The 17,949-nt window shown below is 36.7% G+C and overlaps 2 protein-coding genes and 1 long non-coding RNA gene across 5 annotated transcripts; all 3 read left to right on the plus strand.

The window, feature by feature from the left end:
* The first annotated feature begins 335 nt into the window (after positions 1-335).
* On the plus strand, positions 336-5,175 carry LOC111498604 (sucrose-phosphatase 1). The gene is made up of 10 exons (XM_023149905.1): positions 336-559; positions 713-768; positions 2,344-2,441; positions 2,527-2,826; positions 2,934-3,035; positions 3,171-3,365; positions 3,450-3,734; positions 3,948-4,134; positions 4,764-4,810; positions 4,892-5,175. Exons 3-10 carry the CDS (start codon positions 2,379-2,381, stop codon positions 4,985-4,987), a joined length of 1,275 nt encoding a protein of 424 aa, XP_023005673.1. The 5' UTR covers positions 336-559; positions 713-768; positions 2,344-2,378; the 3' UTR covers positions 4,988-5,175.
* LOC111498608 lies at positions 2,253-16,868 on the plus strand. Its single transcript, XR_002720815.1, has 3 exons — positions 2,253-2,264; positions 10,063-10,065; positions 16,443-16,868. It is a non-coding gene; the product is annotated as an uncharacterized LOC111498608 (long non-coding RNA).
* Positions 11,115-17,106, plus strand: LOC111498605 (E3 ubiquitin-protein ligase RHF2A-like). 3 transcript variants are annotated; one of them, XR_002720813.1, is made up of 9 exons: positions 11,115-11,385; positions 11,638-11,778; positions 11,939-11,985; positions 12,309-12,371; positions 12,460-12,568; positions 12,652-13,031; positions 13,113-13,220; positions 13,351-13,689; positions 16,983-17,106. XR_002720813.1 is itself a non-coding variant. In XM_023149907.1 (8 exons), the coding sequence occupies exons 2-8, from the start codon at positions 11,647-11,649 to the stop codon at positions 13,631-13,633; spliced, it is 1,122 nt and encodes a 373-aa protein (XP_023005675.1). In that variant the 5' UTR covers positions 11,115-11,385; positions 11,638-11,646; the 3' UTR covers positions 13,634-13,804. The 3 variants fall into 3 exon arrangements, 1 of the variants encoding a protein (XP_023005675.1); XR_002720812.1 differs by having other exon boundaries at positions 11,116-11,385; positions 16,986-17,106; XM_023149907.1 differs by lacking the exon at positions 16,983-17,106 and having other exon boundaries at positions 13,351-13,804.
* Positions 17,107-17,949: the final 843 nt, after the last annotated feature.

Raw genomic sequence — 17,949 nt, forward strand, 5'->3', positions numbered from 1 at the left:
GTTGAGAAGCAAGGAGTAAGTAACTTGACTATGTTGTAGGTAAATGTCAGAGAGCGAATCTTGACATGGGTCGTTAGGAGGTCCCTGGCAACAAACCAACAAAAAAGTTCCTCCCTCTCTTCATAACCTTTCATTGCCTGTGCACCTCAGCTATTGATAAATCATCGAAAACACTTGCCACTACTCATCGATTCGATTGAGAAGATACCATCCTGACATTGTTTTGAGTCACTAGATGATTATTTTTTCTGAAAATAATTAAATATACAAATTCGTAAATTCATATTAATTTTTATAATTTCACAAGAAATTTTCTTCATCGGTGTAGGAGGCCCACTGCCTAACATCCATTTACTCCGACACCGTCCAACTTCCAAAACTGGTTTTTAAAACCATTAATTTTGTGCAACATTTGAAAATAAATTTCATATTTCTTCAAAATTTTCAGTGAGAATATTCCCATCACCATCTCAAAAGAAGCGCCAACGAATTTGGATCCAATTCTTATCATCACTCTTCTCCACTGATTCCTCTAATCTATCACCTCCCAATTTCACAGGTATTTTTCTGTTTCTGTCATTTCCGATTCATGTTCTAATCGAGACCCACTACTTCCTCATCCATCCACATCATTACAAATCACACCCAGTTTCTAATTTCTGTGAACTCGGAGACATTTTGATTTGATCATCCCTTTTTCTTGATGTTTCAGCGTCAATTCTTGGTGGGTGCCGCTTATTTTCAGGCGCAGTGATCGACAGTGCTGGGGTAAGTGTTTTGTTATTTTGTTTTTCCTTCTCGTTTTGAGTTGTCGCGATTGGTGCGATCTTCATCGATTGTTTGGTTACTGGGAAAATATCGGAATCGAAGAAAATGATTAGGGATTTCGTTGTTGCGATTGTTCTTTAGATTGTTTTGGTTGATGCCATTGTTCCTTTGGGTTGGAGTTTTTTCAACTAGTTTCGGTTGTTAAATTTGGCCATTAGAGCTCGATTACTTTACTGTTTGGCTAGCTTACCCAATCGTTTTGATTGTTAAACTTGCTTCTGTTCATCATATGAATCAATCCTGTGGCCTTCTTTGAGTAGATGATGGATTATTTTAGTTGGTAGATTAAGATTTGATTGATCAAGTAAATGTTATGTGAAATTTGTGTTTTCTGGGATTGAATCTTAAAAACTTTAGCCTAAAACCTTTTTTTTTTTATACAAGAAATCCTTTCTTGTAATGTATCTAAACATTTGGGAGCTTATTCACCAAGAGTTTAAACGCCCATAACATGATTCGAAAGCAACTCGCTTCATGTGATTTCACCTTGGCGATGCGATGTACCCATCACCACCTTTTTCTCAACTGCTCCTTCGCTGATGTTTCTGAAGTTGCTTTCGACTTAACCTTGTTCTTCTGTTAAAAATGGTCGGGCTTCCCGTCCGATAGACGAAGAAGATTCTTTAGCTTCACTTTGTTAGAGACTTTTTTTTTTTTTTTTACCCTTTGGCTCCAAAGGAACATTTGAATCTTCAACGAGAAATAAAACTCTTCTTATTGGTTTATAGAATCTTTATCCTTTTTGGATCTCATGGTGTTGACTCTCTCCTCCGTTCAATAATTATTGTATAAACATTCTTTTTGCCCAATTTGAATACTTTTTGTAATCTCATTTGGGTTGGGGTCTGGCTTTCCGCCCCTCTTTGTATTTGAAATAATAAATAAAGGAAAACATGTATCTACACCTCATGTGTGAGAGATCCCGCATTGGAGAGGGAAACGAAGCATTACTTATAAGGGTGTGGAAACCTCTTCCTAATAGACGTGTTTTAAAACCTTGAGGGGAAGCCTAAAAGAAAAAATCCACAGAGAACAATATCTGCTAGCGGTGGGCTTGAGCTATTACAAATGATATCAAAGCCAGACACCGGGCGGTATGCCAATGAAGACGTTGGACCTCCAATGGAGTGGATTGTGAGATCTCACATTGGTTGGAGAAGGGAACGAAGCATTCTTTATAAGGGTGTGGAAACCTCTTCCTAGTAGACGCGTTTTAAAACCTTGATAGAAAGTTCGAAAGGGAAAGCCCATAGAGGACAATATCAGCTAGCGTTAGGTTTGAGTTGTTACATGGCTATGTAAAATGTCAAGTAATGTTATACTTATAAACAGAAAGAAGTTGACAACTTCTGAATGCTCATGCAAATGCTCAATATGAAGCTATAAAGAATTTATTCACCTGAATAAAACTTTCATCCATTTCTCATATCTCCTGAGTTGAACATGAGTATATTTTTCATCTTTAATTATACTCCTGCTATTAAAATTTGATTGACCTTTTGAGTTGTATTCTAGATTGTCTCAACTACAGTATCAGCCCGAGGATTGCAATGATGGACAGGCTTAGTGTTTCAGCGCGTCTCATGATAGTTTCAGATCTCGATCATACCATGGTTAGATCTTTAATACTTCGTTTATTATTTTATAACTCCATTTCCTTCTGGCAGCAATCTAATCTGTTGAACGGTTTCATTTAAGGTTGATCATCACGATTCAGAGAACTTTTCTCTGTTGAGGTTTAATGCATTATGGGAAGCCAATTACCGTCACGATTCTCTGCTTGTTTTCTCAACTGGAAGATCCCCCACTCTGTACAAAGAGCTAAGGAAAGAGAAACCTATGTTAACTCCTGACATTACCATAATGTCTGTGGGAACTGAGATAACCTATGGCCACTCAATGGTGCCTGATGAAGGTTGGGTTGATGTTTTAAATCAGAAATGGGATAAGAACATAGTCATTGAGGAAGCCAGCAAGTTTTCTGAACTTACTCCTCAGGTACTGTTCATACTTTTGAGTAGCTATGTTGGCCAAATAAGATTTTCAATTAACCATTGCAGTAAGGTATAAGTCATGTAAAAGACTGACGATTTGGGTTCATGTAGGCTGAGTCAGAACAACGACCACACAAGGTTAGCTTCTATATTCAGAAAGATAAGGCTCAGGCTGTTACCAAGGCTCTTTCTGAGTCTATGGAGAGACGCGGGGTAAGGTTTCATGTACAACTTTTTATCCGTTGACTGAGTCGTATCACAGCGTCTATCATTTAAGCTCGTGTACCAACCATTGGGTCAAGAAGGAATTTTAACCATGAAGCTACCGTTTTTTGTGCTTATTACCAGTTGGATGTAAAAATAATCTACAGTGGAGGGATAGATTTGGATATATTACCACAAGGTGCTGGAAAAGGACAAGCGCTTGCTTACCTGCACAAAAAATTCAAGTTGATCGGGAAACTACCAACTAATACTCTTGTTTGTGGTGACTCGGGGAACGATGCTGAGCTATTTAGCATTCCAGACGTATTTGGTGTCATGGTAGTTCATCTGCATTACAATTTGTTAACATCATAGAAAATTCCATTTCCTTTTTCCACCTATGAAATATTATGCATTATGTAGGTTAGTAATGCCCAGGAGGAATTGTTGCAATGGCATGCTGAAAATGCCAAGGACAACAGCAAGATTATTCATGCTTCAGAGAGATGTGCTGCTGGAATTATACAAGCCATCGGTCATTTTAACCTCGGTCCAAGCACTTCTCTTAGAGATGTCAAGGACTTCTTGAACTCTAGTCTGGAACCTGAAAGCATTGGTCATGAAATCGTGAAGTTTTACTTGTTTTACGAGAAATGGAGGCGTGCAGAAGTTGAGGAATCTTGCTTCGATCACTTGAAAATAGCCTTTGTATGTCTTATCTCTTTGATCTTTTGATTCTCATTTCGTGACAACATTGTCTTTACTTCGTTCTTGCTCATGTAATTCAATATCAGCATCTCTTGTGGTCTGCTGTTCTTGTATGCTGAATCTGCTCATTATTTTCTTGACCTGAATTGTGTAGAATTCGGCCTGGTTCGAGACTCTCTTTTGATTACTTTGATCTCTTTTTTTCTCTCTCAGAATCCATCTGGTGTTTTTGTTCATCCTTCTGGTCTCGAGCAATCTCTCTCAGACAGCTTGAATTCAATAAAAAAGCACTATGGAGATTCTCGAGGAAAACAGTATCGAGTATGGGTTGATCGAGTGCTGCCCACGAAGATCGGCTTGGACTCGTGGCTCGTGAAGTTTGAGAAATGGGAATTATCTGGTTTGACTGCTTCCCTCTTGGTTTCCTTATCTTCTCTCCACTATCCTTTTTAGATTTATCTTATTTTCAAGAAATTTTCATTGCATTAATCAGGTCATTTGATATTGAAAATCGGAATACCAAATTTCCTAAGTGAACTCATGACCCAAATAGTAAAAGTCTCAAGTCGATAATCAAGTGTTGTGAGATCCCACATTGGTTGGAGAGGAGAGCGAAGCATTCTTTATTAGGGTGTGGAAACCTATTTTAAAAACCTTAAGGAGAAGCTGGAAAGGTAAAGTCCAAGGAGGACAATATTTGCTAGCGGTGGGCTTGAGCTATTACAAATGGTATCAGAGCCAGACACCGAACGGTGTGCGAGCGAGGACGCTGGGTCTCGAAAAGGGTGGATTGTGAGATCCCACATCGGTTGGAGAGAGGAACAAAACATTTTTTATAAAGGTGTGGAAACCTCTCCCTAGCAGACACGTTTTAAAAATCTCAAGGGAAAGCTCAAAATGGAAAACTCAAAAGAGAACAATATCGGCTAGCGGTGGGTGTAGGTTATTACAGTGTCGTTCATAGACTTGTGTGTCTGTATACTTTCCCGATTACCTGCAACCGTTGGCTGACTTGTCGACTCTTTACAGGCGAGGAGCGACTATGCTGCTGGACAACTGCCATACTAAGTTCAAAGGTAAGAAATCAACTGAAAAAAGCTGATTTTGCTGTCTTTCTTGTATGTTTCACTGAGATTGTGAGCTTCTGTAAAATTTAGGATTCAAATGGTGGCAATGAGTTTGCTTGGTTACATGTCCATCAGACTTGGCTGGAAGGATCAAAAGCAGAGCTTAGTTCAACCTGGCTCTTTTAGATGGTTCTTTTCGCTCAATCCAAATCTTTTTAACACCACAACTAAGGCAATGCTTCTAATGCTTCCGCTTCTTATAAAAAATAAATGTAATTTGATGGTTTTGACATCTTTATGAATAAGTTTAATATCATGATTACTTTGAAGGCTTCATTATGATAAGAATGAGATATGGAACGGGTTGTTTGTGATAATGTGTCGTTCTTTCATACTTTATCTATATAAGCGTCTCAGTCACTGTCATATCGTTTCAAGTCATTATCATGTCGATTTTTCTGTAAGATTAATATTCTCATAGGGTTTCAACGCTACTACAGCACTTCGCTAATGCTTGGCTAAGTCTTGAACGTTCACGCTGACCGTTCGCTTTTTTAGTAGCAAAAGTTTACTCCGAAAGTAGTTCTGATATATTTATGAAAGGTTAAAGGTATATTTTATATATATGATTTAGCCTATGCATAGGCTCAAAATTCCATTAAATATCTTCCTTAGCCTATAATATAATCTTAAATATTCGTAACTAGTTCTAACAATGAGCTTGAATTTATTGTCTTTCTAGAAATAACTAGTACCGTCATTTTTTGAACAGTACTGTAAATTATAATTCTTTTTTAAATGATTGGCAGCAAGATGATTTATTAGTATAATTTAATATTATAAGATCAACAAACAAAAGGATTATCGACAATGATAGATGAACTTAAAAAAAAAAAAAGGACCACTCTAATTAATAAATTAAAAAAAATTAAAATAAAGAGATTAAATTAAAATATTTTAAAGTGATATCATAAAAATGAGTTGAAATTTGTTTAAAAATTGGATACCAAACATTATTAACATATTTAATATATGATAATAGGTTTACGTTATATATTGACCAATAAAACACCTCTATATTTTAATTCGTTTTTTATTTTATTAAAATTATTTCATCTAACACATACATTTGTGTTTAGAGTGTCCAACGACAACTCTTTTAACTTTTAGTTTCGTGTCCTCTGATAAGTTCCTAATTTACACGATATTAATGAGTATTTGAAGTCGTATATTAGAAGTCAATGTACAACGTGTGCGTAGGAATGTTTTAAAAAAGCAATTAACCCAACCCCATTAAATAAACGAGAACTCTATTGATTATGTTATTTCATGAATTTCCCTAAAATTAACTTGAGTTGAATCGGACCAATCTGAATTTATTGTTAAATTTAAAATACACTGTCGTAATTTTTCAAATAAAAAATGAAAGTAAATCTTAATTAAATATTTTAAAACATCCCAAAACCTTTGCTTATGGCAATGGATTTAAAAGTCAAATGGGAATCATATTATAATTTAAAATTAGATTAATTATATATTTAAAGCTTTAATATTCTTTTGACTTTCTTCAATTTCGGTAGGGAGTTGGTTTTAAATTAACCATTTTTAATTATACCAAATTTGTTTTCTAGTGTGTAAAAATTTAAATCTTTTAACGATAAATTCAAACTCTAACCTCTAATAATATTCTATTTTCAGCCATCAATAATAATAAAAGCAAGAATTAAGTCAATTAAATAATATTAATAAATATATTAAATTAATAAAAATATCTCGAAAATTTATTGGGTTCTTGAAAATAATATATTTAAATTAAAAAAAAAATACTCTTAATACCAAATTTCGTTTTATTAAAAAAAAAAAAAAAAAAAAAAATGTCTCTCTGTAATCTCACCATTTTTTCTCTCCTTCTCAACAGAAATTCCCCATTTCTGTCTCTACTTCCTCATTTATAGGATCACATTTGATTCTCAACCAGACCCCAAAACAATTCCCCATCTCTCACTCTCTCCGTACTCCGGTCATTCTTCGAATTTCAGCTTTCGCCGCCGCAATCTTCGCCGTCCCCCCTGTTCTTATTCCGCCTCCCTCTGCCTCTTCTCCTTCGGGCCTGGATTGCTGTTCACCGGCAACTCCACTCTCCGCTTCCTCGCCTGTTTCTCATTCTTCTCTCATGGCTGCTTGTGCTCTTCTTCTCTGATTAGATTTGGGAAACCTTCTTTGTGGGAGGAGGGATTGGAGATTTGATTATATCGATTGCTTTGTTTTCTGTTTTTATTTATTTATGTATTTGTTTATTTTTTTGGTGTGATCTGCTCGATTCCTTCTCCCACAGAGAATGTTTCTGATGGAGGAAGTCGAGGTTCTGTGACAGGAGTTAGCGATTTTCATTTTCGATTTCTGGTTTTTCTTGGTGATTTTCCGTCGAGAAACAGGAGGAAGATAGAAAGGAGGTTTCGATTAATATCAACGATATTTGTTGCTAAACCTAGCGGAATAATCGGCAATGTCGAATAAGGTTATGTTCCCTTCGCCATTGTCGAAACGTGAGCAACCACTGTTACGGAGCAAATCCATACCCGGCAGCCTCCGGTTCGCGGAGGTTGCTGGCGGCACAACCGCCGAGTGCGCTGCTGTGTGCTGTTGTTGTCCTTGCTTTGTCCTCCACTTCCTCGTCCTCGCCATTTACAAGGTTCCGGCCGGGCTCTGCCGCCGCGCTTTAAGGACGAGGCGCCGGCATAGTCTAAGGAAGGGAACTCTTCCGGCGAGGCGCGGGCGGTGCTCCGCCTGCAGTTACGACGAGGCGGATCTTCAGATTCTTACCGGCGGAAAAACGATGCACGCATCGGAACTGAAAGGTAAAAAATCGGACGAAACGGAAAGAAAAGTTATGGAACTGGAAACAGAGATGTGGGAGACTTTTTACGGTACTGGTTTCTGGAGAAGCCCCTCTCAGAGAGATCAAATTACAGATTCTATATGAAAATTACCATTTTCATAGCGATTGTTCTTCCATATCTCTGCAAATTTTCCCGGAAGAGGAAAATTTCGCGATCATCTCTCTGAGTTCTGTGTGTGTTTGAATTTGATGTGTTTAATTTCTCCAGATCTTGTACTTTCTCGCTTCTTCTTAATTCTCGTGCATGGAAAAAGAAGAGACTAAATAAGCAAGCATGTTTTATATATATGGTGACATAAATTTGACCGAGATTTGGATTCTTTTTAGGTTTAACTTATAATTGATGCTTAAAGAACTGATTATTGTTACCATTTATTTTAATTTCATGAACAATGTTATATTATAGAGTATGATGCCAACCTATATTTGAGCCTCCAATCTATAACCCTATGACATTGCTAATGGTAATGGGCGAGGAGATCTGTTACAACTCGATTTGAGTCTGCTAAGCTAATTGGCATGTTCTTATGCCCTCTTCCAAGACGGGTTTACGGTATAGAGACCCTTAGACCATTTTCACCTTATAGCCACATGGTAGCTTTGACGTGCTACACTATCCATATTAGGTCTAACTCAATGGTGGCCTTGACATGCTGTACTATCCACCTTGGACCAACTCAATGGTAGCAGTGACGTGCTACACTATCCACCTTAGACCTTACTCGACGATACCTGAACTATTATTACTTGCAAGGATGTTGCTAGCGTTAAGGGCGTAATCAATGGTATTGGGCCTCATAGACTTTCTTAGTCACACTACTACTGGGCCTGATAAGACTTTCTTAGTTGTCTTTACTGTGGAAGTCATTATTCTTCATTTCAGAATGCGACTAAAAAGACAAAAGCAGTCTACTAGGTTTTTAGAGGCATTTAAGGTAAGCAGTTTATTTCTCATTATAAATTCGAATTAAAGTCATACAACATCATAATCAAAATCCTAAACAAAAATATTACAAAAATAGGTTATGTAAATTTATAGACCACCTTGACGAGTAGCATCATTCACCGGTAAAAAAAATGTAGGAATTGGTGAGTATAAAAATACTCAACAAGGACTCCTCTGGTTCATCATCGGTCCCTTCATATAAACCCTATGTAGTTGGGGAACCATTAAAATAAAAGAATTCACGAGTAGTTCCATATGTTTTATATTACACAAATATTGTAATGATGTCAAATATATTTTTTAATTTTTATATATGAATCATTATATAGATTTAAGAATAAAATGAATAATTGAAACGTTTAAAAATAAAAATAAATTGGAGATAAGATTTTGATTTAAAATGTTTGATTATTATATGAAGAAAGAGCGTAGGATTGTCTATAATTGTTGAATTGCACTAATTCACATGATCTTGTAGACATGACGCTAGGAGACAATAATTGATATGACAAAATATATATATATATATATTTATCCATTAGATAATAAACTATTGGTTCTAAGCCATCTCTAGATGAATCAACAATCCGAATGCTTTTCTTGCATATTCTTGATAAACCAGCGTTTATATATACATATAGAAAGATCTGTTTCGGAAGTAAGCAGCCCTTTTGTCTGCAAAGAATTCTGATGCGAAAACACAGAGACAAAAGACTGATCTTTGAATAGGAAAAAGATCCACTTGCCCTGAAATGACCTAGCCTAATAGGAAAATCCCAATTCATTGGGCCTTTCGATACAATCAAATAGAAAGCCCAAAGGGCGCCATATTCTAAGAGCCCAAACTATGTTATTGAATAAATCCTCCTCTATCTGTTGCGGGTCGAGGACTCCTTCTCCTTCCCCTTCTTCAAACTCCGATTCGTATTGTTCATAGAGAAATCTTTGATCAACGATAGAACAAGATCCATTTTGTATCATATCTAAGGGATTCTTGGGTTCGGGCCGAAGAAGCAATGTCACTCGATCATTATCAAATCGACTGCAATCTTTTTCTGTCTGTGAGGATCCCAATCCCAACAGAGCGCCTTCTACTTCTAATAGGTCATGAACTAGATAAGAATCATTCTCAACGAGTCCATAAGAAGTGATCCCATTTTTTTCATCGGGTCTGGATAAAGACCAAAGGTCTTGAACGACCGATCCGGCAGAACAACTCAAAAGAACGACAGGTTTTTATTTATATATATATATATAAATAAAAAAGGAATATTATATTATAATTTTTTTTTTTGTTATAATTAATTAAAGATTCTTAAAAGAAATATAAAATAATGATATTCAACAACTAATAATTAATTTTAAAATAATTTGAAAAACTATAAAAATAATTTATTAATTTAAGTAAGATGTTAGTCGGTAAAACATACTTTTAATTTACATTTATAAATTAAATATATATTGAAAAATGACATCTAAAAATTATTTTTAAAAGAGAATAAAAAATTAAAAAAAAATTATAAAATTAGATAAAATAAATATATTTATATATAATTTATCATAAGTAAAAATATATATATTTTTTAAACTAATAATAAAATTGGATTAATTTAGTTTAATTAAACTTGATTGAATTCAATCCATAAAATTTTAATTTATTTGAACCCAATTTCAAACCATCTAAAATATAAAATTTAAAAATAAAATCAATAAAAATAGCACTTTTTGTTTAATTAATTATTTTTTCCTTTAGTTTTTATTTATTTTTATTCATTTTGTCCTTTTATTTTTAAAACATAGCGTTTAAATAGATGTAATAATTATTTAAATTATTTGATTGATATTTCAAATGACAAAGAGTAAATTATAAATTACATTATTTTTATTTTTATTTTTATTTTTCAATAAAATAATTTATAAAAGCAGTGATATAAAATGTATTAAATTTTACTAGGTAAATAATTATTTTATTGATTAGTATCTATTTAATATATTAAAATTCAAAATTAAATCACTTCCTATTTTTGTTTTGATATTATATTAATGACATTTAATTATATTCATCCAACATAATTTTATATATGGTAAAACAAATTTAAAAACTCCACATAAATTTTAATATAATCAAAATTATTTTGTATACATACAAAATCACGTTTAAAAATTTAAATGAGTACAAAATCACTCTAAATATCTAAACTTTATTCAAATATTTATAATAAAGATTATATTTTTATTCTGTTAATCGGTAGAATTAGGTTTGTTTTGAGGTTTTTGATTTTGGGATTGGATAATTGTAATCAATTATGGAAGTGGGTGTGAAGGATGAGACTTTTGAGGTTCTCTCTAATGCTTTGTTGGTGGGTTTGTTTTCCAACACACAAAAAGATCTTTAATGGAAGAGAAAAAAAAAAAAAAGAAAAGTAAAACAAAAACAAGAGAGAGAGAGAAAGGGAATAGAGGTTAAAGCAACAACAATCAATACCCATTATTAAAGGTGAAGGGGCATTTGTCTTGTGCCTTGCTTTTATCCTTTTTTTTCTCTCCGATTATCATTTTTCTTCTTTCTTCCTTGGTGGATTCTGGGGTTATTAAGATTTGGTGATATGTTTCCCTAGCAGAGATTGATTTTCTCTGGAACAGGGGAATTTCTGAAGCTCGATCCGATTCGTTTTATGGGTTTTTTTCGTTGAATTTCTTCAACCCATCTTCTGGGAATTTCCCAATTGTTTAATCGAGGTAAACCCATAAGTTATTATGCACGATTCTCTGATGTGATGTGATGCGATTATCTTTAATCTTTTCCCGCTTTTTAATTTCAAAATTTTCATCGAGACATTCATGGAAATCGAGTCTTGTTCTAGTTGGTGAATCGGATTTATGTTATTTGATCAAGGAGAAGTCGTGAATCATGATGGATTTGATCGGATTTGGATTGTGTGTTCTTGTGTAAATTAGGGTTAAATTGATCGTGGTGTTTATGAATTTTAGGTTTTGGAGATGGAGGAAGAGAAGGATTCTGAGAATCGTTTGACATCGGCTGCTGCGTTTGTGGAAGGGGGGATTCAAGAAGCTTGTGATGATGCTTGCAGCATATGCCTTGAGGATTTTTGTGAAAGTGATCCTTCTACGGTACAATGATTGAGCCATTTATCTTTATTGATTGTACCTTCCTTCCTTTTTTCTTGATGCAAAAAGTGGTGAAAAAAGAGTGAAAATGCCCACTTATTTCCACAGTGATTGTATGAATATGAACATGAAAATTCCATTACTTATGATTCTTGTCTTGTAGGTTACTGCTTGCAAGCATGAGTTTCATCTCCAATGCATCCTTGAGTGGTATGATACAAGTGTTGCTCTCTTCTAAATTGTTACTGTTTATCATATGCACCTGGCTAGCAACTCCTGTTCAGTTTGGTTGTTCTGTTTATCCGATATTTTAATCTTTTCGAAGGTTACAATCGTTCTTGTTTCATGGATTTGGGAATGTTTTGTTAAATGTATTGTAAGTTAATGTGTGATGCATTTGGAGCTTTGTTCTTGTGTTCTTGAGAAGTGACTTAATCTGATAATTCTGCTACCTGCGATTGTTGATAATATTGTCCGTTGGGACTGGCAATGAAGGCATACTTGTGATATTGAATTGCTCGTTTGATATGCAGGTGCCAGAGAAGTTCTCAATGTCCTATGTGTTGGCAATCTATCAGCCTGAAGGACCCGACCAGGTTCGCTTTTTTACTTCCATGTGGTGCATCTGCAGTTTTGCGGGGTTTGAATATTATGGCGTTTGTTTACTTGTTTATGTTTTGGCAGTCAAGAGTTGTTGGAGGCGGTTGAACGAGAGAGGAATATAAGGGTCACTCCCGTGAGAAATACTGCTGTGTTTCATCATCCAGCTATTGGCAATTTTGAGTTGCAACATGTTCGTTTCTCTTCTTGCCTTTTTACTTTTTCGAGTTTTGAAGATATTGGAATTGTCGAAGATGATGTTTTCTTCTAATGCAGCTACCACTGGGTGTTACTAATGCCGAGCTTGAAGAGAGAATAATCCAGCACCTGACTGCAGCTGCTGCAATGGGGAGGGCACACCATATGGGTAGAAGAGAAGTGCAGAGGAGTCAATCGTCATCTCATGGACGTCCTCACTTCTTGGTTTTCTCCACTCATCCTGGTGGACCTTCGTCTGAGAATGTCTCAGCCTCCGAAGGGGGCACTGATCCAGCAGGGATTACTATGGCTAGCCCCTCTAGCCCACGGACACCTCGTGGGGATGAACCATCACAGCACATTGCACAGTTTCAGTCCATTCAGACTGACCAAATTTCTCGCTCAGCATCTGGATCCAACTTTTCAGCCAATCGGCGAGGAGCTTCATCTAGTGTTCGGTATATAACTGTCTCAAATGATCTTGATATGACTTCTTTGTTGCAAGCATTTATTTATTAATAGTGATTCTTCATTCACAGAATCTCCACTAGTGATTCTCCATCTTCAAATCTGGATAGAGCTGGGCCTTCTGAATTTCAGTCATTTTCTGAATCTCTTAAATCAAGACTTAATGCAGCGTCCACAAGGTATATGTGTGTTTTAAATTCTTGATGGATATGAACTCACACACATTACACACATAATGAAGTCACAACATTATAATTAGCTGATGATGCTCTTATAATTAGCTGTTCTGAGAGCTTTCTGGTTCTAAAGGTACAAAGAATCAATTTCGAAGAGTACAAGAGGATGGAAGGAGCGGCTATTCTCACGCAACTCTTCCATGTCTGAACTTGGTTCCGAAGTTCGAAGAGAAGTAAATGCAGGAATTGCCAGTGTATCACGCATGATGCAACGTCTTGAAACCAGAGATGATGGTGTTACAAATCAAGATTCTAATGAGCCGGGTGGCCACGTTAGAAGAGAGAGCAGCCCAGAGAACTCTTTAAACGACAAAAGTGCTACAGCTTCTTGTGCTGCAACGTCTGCCGAGCGCTAAATCATTACGTATTAATTTTGGCAAATGCATCTGTCGTCAGCATCTTATTTCTTAAGGTGAGTAACAAAACACTATACCATTTATTAGCCTGCCAGTTTGGATACATATGAGTTCCTCTTAATTTTTGCATCTTTTTGGTGTCTGATGCCAGTTGGTTTGGTGCACCTTATACACACTGCTATCAGTTTGTTGTTTAAAAAGAAACATAAACTCACATGAGAAATACATACTGCTAAGTTTCTCACCAAATTATACGAAATTGTGAAAAAGTCGTGATAGCGACACAGATCTGGGAGAAAAACGAAAATATCATGGGATAATCAACAATCGAAGGGATCATTAAAATGAATCGAGGTGGATGGAAAATCACCTCTTCCATCTTTCATCATAGTAGGGCATTACCCATTTGGAGCTAAACTAAACAAAAAGTGACTTCTCGAAAGGATGTGATTTTTATCCTTGTCTTATACAACGGACCCACCATTGTTTGCCCGAGCCCATAGATCACCTATAGACAAGTCAATGGTGTCATTCTGCCATGAGCAACTGACCATCCTAACCTTCTTAGCGACTTTTAACCTTCTTGAACACGGCAAATAGAATGGGTTGTGGGAGTGGAATAAGCAAGAAGGAATTAAGATTAACAAAAGAATATATTGGAAGATTTCAAAAATCAATACAACTATGACAAGAGTTCGAGAAACCGTGCTAAGGGACTTCGATAGGTATCCTAATAGGCAAGGTTCTTCTAGGATGTAGGTTTTACGACCGGATCTGTTGGATCAAGAAAGCGTATAAACAATTTAAGCTCCTTTAACGCAATGATCATCACACCTTAGAAAAACTTTTGTAATGAGATGATTTTCAAACTCAATGCTGCAACCACTAGCCAAGAGAGCAAAAAAATTTCAGTTTCATTTATGATCTTGAAATCTTCACTCTAGAACACCTTAGAAAAGTTCTCAAATGTGATGATTTTCAAACTCTTTGTAATGAGATGGTTCTTTAAACATCTTTTTGATTCGTGTTCATCTGTTGTTTTCCATTTAGTTGATGTTCAACATTTATACTATAATTTGTTATCTGACGCGTTGTTAATATAGGTTAGTAGAAGCTAAAGTCTCATTTTGTTTTTTGTCATGCTTAAACAAATTTAAAATAGTTAGACCAAGAACCTTGAAGCAAGATTGTATCATGTATGCATTGTCACATTTAGTTTTGGACAACTAAGAGGCCGTGACACGAAAAATCGTTGAGGTCATTTGTTGGTATTTGTGGGCTTGTTAGTGGGTAATAACTTCTTACACTATAAGATCCCACATTGATTGGAGAGAGGAACGAGTATCAGTGAGGATAGTGAGATCCCGCATTGGCTGGAGAGGGGAACGAGACATTCTTTATAAGGGTGTGGACCTCTTCCTAGCAGACACGTTTTAAAAACCTTGAGGGGAAGTTTGAAAGGGAAAGCCTAAAGAAGACAATATCTGCTAGCGGTAGGCTTGGACCGTTACAAATGGTACCAGAGCCAACATCGGGCGATGTGCCAGCGAAGACGTTGGGCCCTGAGGGGGGGGGGGGTGGATTGTGAGATCCCACATCGATTGGAGAGAAGAACGAGTGCTAGCGAAGATGCTAGGCCCCCGAAAGGGGTGGATTGTGAGATCCCACATCGATTGGAGAGAAGAACGAGTGCTAGCGAAGATGCTAGGCCCCCGAAAGGGGTGGATTGTGAGATCCCACATCGATTGGAGAGAAGAACGAGTGCTAGCGAAGATGCTAGGCCCCCGAAAGGGGTGGATTGTGAGATCCCACATCGATTGGAGAGAAGAACGAGTGCTAGCGAAGATGCTAGGCCCCCGAAAGGGGTGGATTGTGAGATCCCACATCGATTGGAGAGAAGAACGAGTGCTAGCGAAGATGCTAGGCCCCCGAAAGGGGTGGATTGTGAGATCCCACATCGATTGGAGAGAAGAACGAGTGCTAGCGAAGATGCTAGGCCCCCGAAAGGGGTGGATTGTGAGATCCCACATCGATTGGAGAGAAGAACGAGTGCTAGCGAAGATGCTAGGCCCCCGAAAGGGGTGGATTGTGAGATCCCACATCGATTGGAGAGAAGAACGAGTGCTAGCGAAGATGCTAGGCCCCCGAAAGGGGTGGATTGTGAGATCCCACATCGATTGGAGAGAAGAACGAGTGCTAGCGAAGATGCTAGGCCCCCGAAAGGGGTGGATTGTGAGATCCCACATCGATTGGAGAGAAGAACGAGTGCTAGCGAAGATGCTAGGCCCCCGAAAGGGGTGGATTGTGAGATCCCACATCGATTGGAGAGAAGAACGAGTGCTAGCGAAGATGCTAGGCCCCCGAAAGGGGTGGATTGTGAGATCCCACGTCGGTTGGAGGGGAATGAGACATTCTTTATAATGGGTGTGGAAACCTCTCTCTAGTAGATAGCGTTTTAAAAGTCTTGAGGGGACATTCTTTATAATGGGTGTGGAAACCTCTTTTTAATAGATGCGTTTTAAAAATTTTGAGGGGAAGCCCGAAAGGGAAAGCCCAAAGAGGATAATATCTACTAATGGTGGGCTTGGGCCGTTACAAATGGTATCAGAGCCAGATATTGGGCGGTGTGCCAGTGAAGACTATGGGCTCCGAAAGGGGTGGATTGTGAGATCTCACCTCGGTTGGAGAGGGGAACGAAGCATTCCCTATAAAGGTGTGGAAATCTCTCCCTAGTAGCTGCGTTTTAAAAACCTTAAGAGAACCTGAAAGGGAAAACCGAAAGACGACTATATCTGTTAGCCAATGAAAGGACTCGAAAAGAATTCAAATGGGCAGTAAAAAAGAAAAGAAAAGCAGAAGGTAGCCCACTGCAAAAGGAGCACAAAATGGGGACGCCCTAAAATTATGGAAAAGTTCTCCAGTTATTATCTTTAAGAATCATTAGCCATAGGGAAGTGTGAAAGTGAAAAGCTAGCCAATAGTAAACATGATGTTAATCCTCCATTGAAGGCACCTTAACTCGAACTAGGTCTATTCTATAGTTTGTATAACTGTGTCCTTGTGTTCTACCACACGTTTGAGGTCCCACATCAGTTGGAGAGGAGAATGAAGCTGCGTTTTAAAAACCTCTCCCTTATAAGGGTGTGAAAACCTCTCTATAGCAAACATGTTAGGAAAACCCAGGACAATATCTGCTAGCGGTGGGCTTAGGTTGTTACTCAACTAGTGTTAAGACATTTGTCATCAACTAAGATGACAACCGAGCTTACTTGGAACTACGAGTTTTTGTAACGATGTTGATTATATGAGCTTCTCCATTTTTGGTCTGATGTGAAGATGAATTATGAAGCAGGTGAAACGATAAATATTCTCCAGAGGTGATATGCTGAGGAACAGATGCGTTTGCAGACAAAAAGGGTTGAAGAATTTCACGTTGTTGATTGTTGTCTGAACTGGAAGGAAAAAAAAAAAAACCCAATAAGGAAGAAGAAAGAGAGAGGGGAGGGAGATTGGGAGAAAAGCTTACCATCTGGACATCTTGTATCTAACTTTTTCTATACACAAAAACAGTGGTGATGCGAAAAACACATTAACAAAAACTATGTTTGGATGGGTTACCCTTTTGGAATTGAATTTTATTTGAATGTTCATATTAAAACGAGTTTCGAATGTTTCAACTCATGTTCGATTCATCTCGGTTAGTCATTTTGATTGTTTTCTCCGTCGAGTAATGATTCTTCAACTGTTCGTTTCAACATAAGACTTCTTATGGCTTTCATAGCTGATGCTCGTGTGCATGCCGAACAAGTTTTACCTTGCCGTGTGTCAGTCCCAATGTTACTGATCATCGCCTTGGTAAGCTATCTCTATTCCATTATTTTTATTTTTTAATTTGAGGATTTGTAAGATATTTGTTTGAATATTTAGATTTTGAGGTTGGTTGGTGAGCATTCAGAAAGATATCTTTGTCTGAAAAATTAATTATTTTTTGGGTACACTCGACTTCATGTGAATGTCCTTATTGTCCTCTCCTCTTTTAGTCTCGATTGGAACAACATATCTACTAGACTAACATCACCGACAATAAAAAGTAACAAATATGCTAATAAACCAGCATGTAAATAATTAATGACATTCTTTTATCATAGAATTATCATCGGGTTAATATATTTATACGGAATTAAATCAAATTATACTGAATTTATTATTAATTTTAAAATATACATTATATATTTATTTAATTTTATATCTATATATTTTATTATTTATTGTCAGCCCATTCCTAACCATAATTTTTAACTATAAAGAAAGGAATT

The sequence above is a fragment of the Cucurbita maxima genome, unplaced genomic scaffold (assembly GCF_002738345.1).
Source record: "Cucurbita maxima cultivar Rimu unplaced genomic scaffold, Cmax_1.0 Cma_Scf00025, whole genome shotgun sequence".
Lineage (NCBI taxonomy): Eukaryota > Viridiplantae > Streptophyta > Magnoliopsida > Cucurbitales > Cucurbitaceae > Cucurbita > Cucurbita maxima.

Bases quoted from the DNA above. Each gene is read 5' to 3' on its own strand.
- LOC111498605 (XM_023149907.1), top strand. From the start codon at position 11,647: ATGGAGGAAGAGAAGGATTCTGAGAATCGTTTGACATCGGCTGCTGCG. The intron at 11,779-11,938 runs GTACAATGATTG...CTTGTCTTGTAG, and splicing joins GTGAAAGTGATCCTTCTACG to GTTACTGCTTGCAAGCATGA. The intron at 11,986-12,308 runs GTATGATACAAG...TTTGATATGCAG, and splicing joins CTCCAATGCATCCTTGAGTG to GTGCCAGAGAAGTTCTCAAT.
- LOC111498604 (XM_023149905.1), top strand. From the start codon at position 2,379: ATGATGGACAGGCTTAGTGTTTCAGCGCGTCTCATGATAGTTTCAGAT. The intron at 2,827-2,933 runs GTACTGTTCATA...GGGTTCATGTAG, and splicing joins TTTCTGAACTTACTCCTCAG to GCTGAGTCAGAACAACGACC. The intron at 4,135-4,763 runs GTTTGACTGCTT...GACTCTTTACAG, and splicing joins TGAGAAATGGGAATTATCTG to GCGAGGAGCGACTATGCTGC.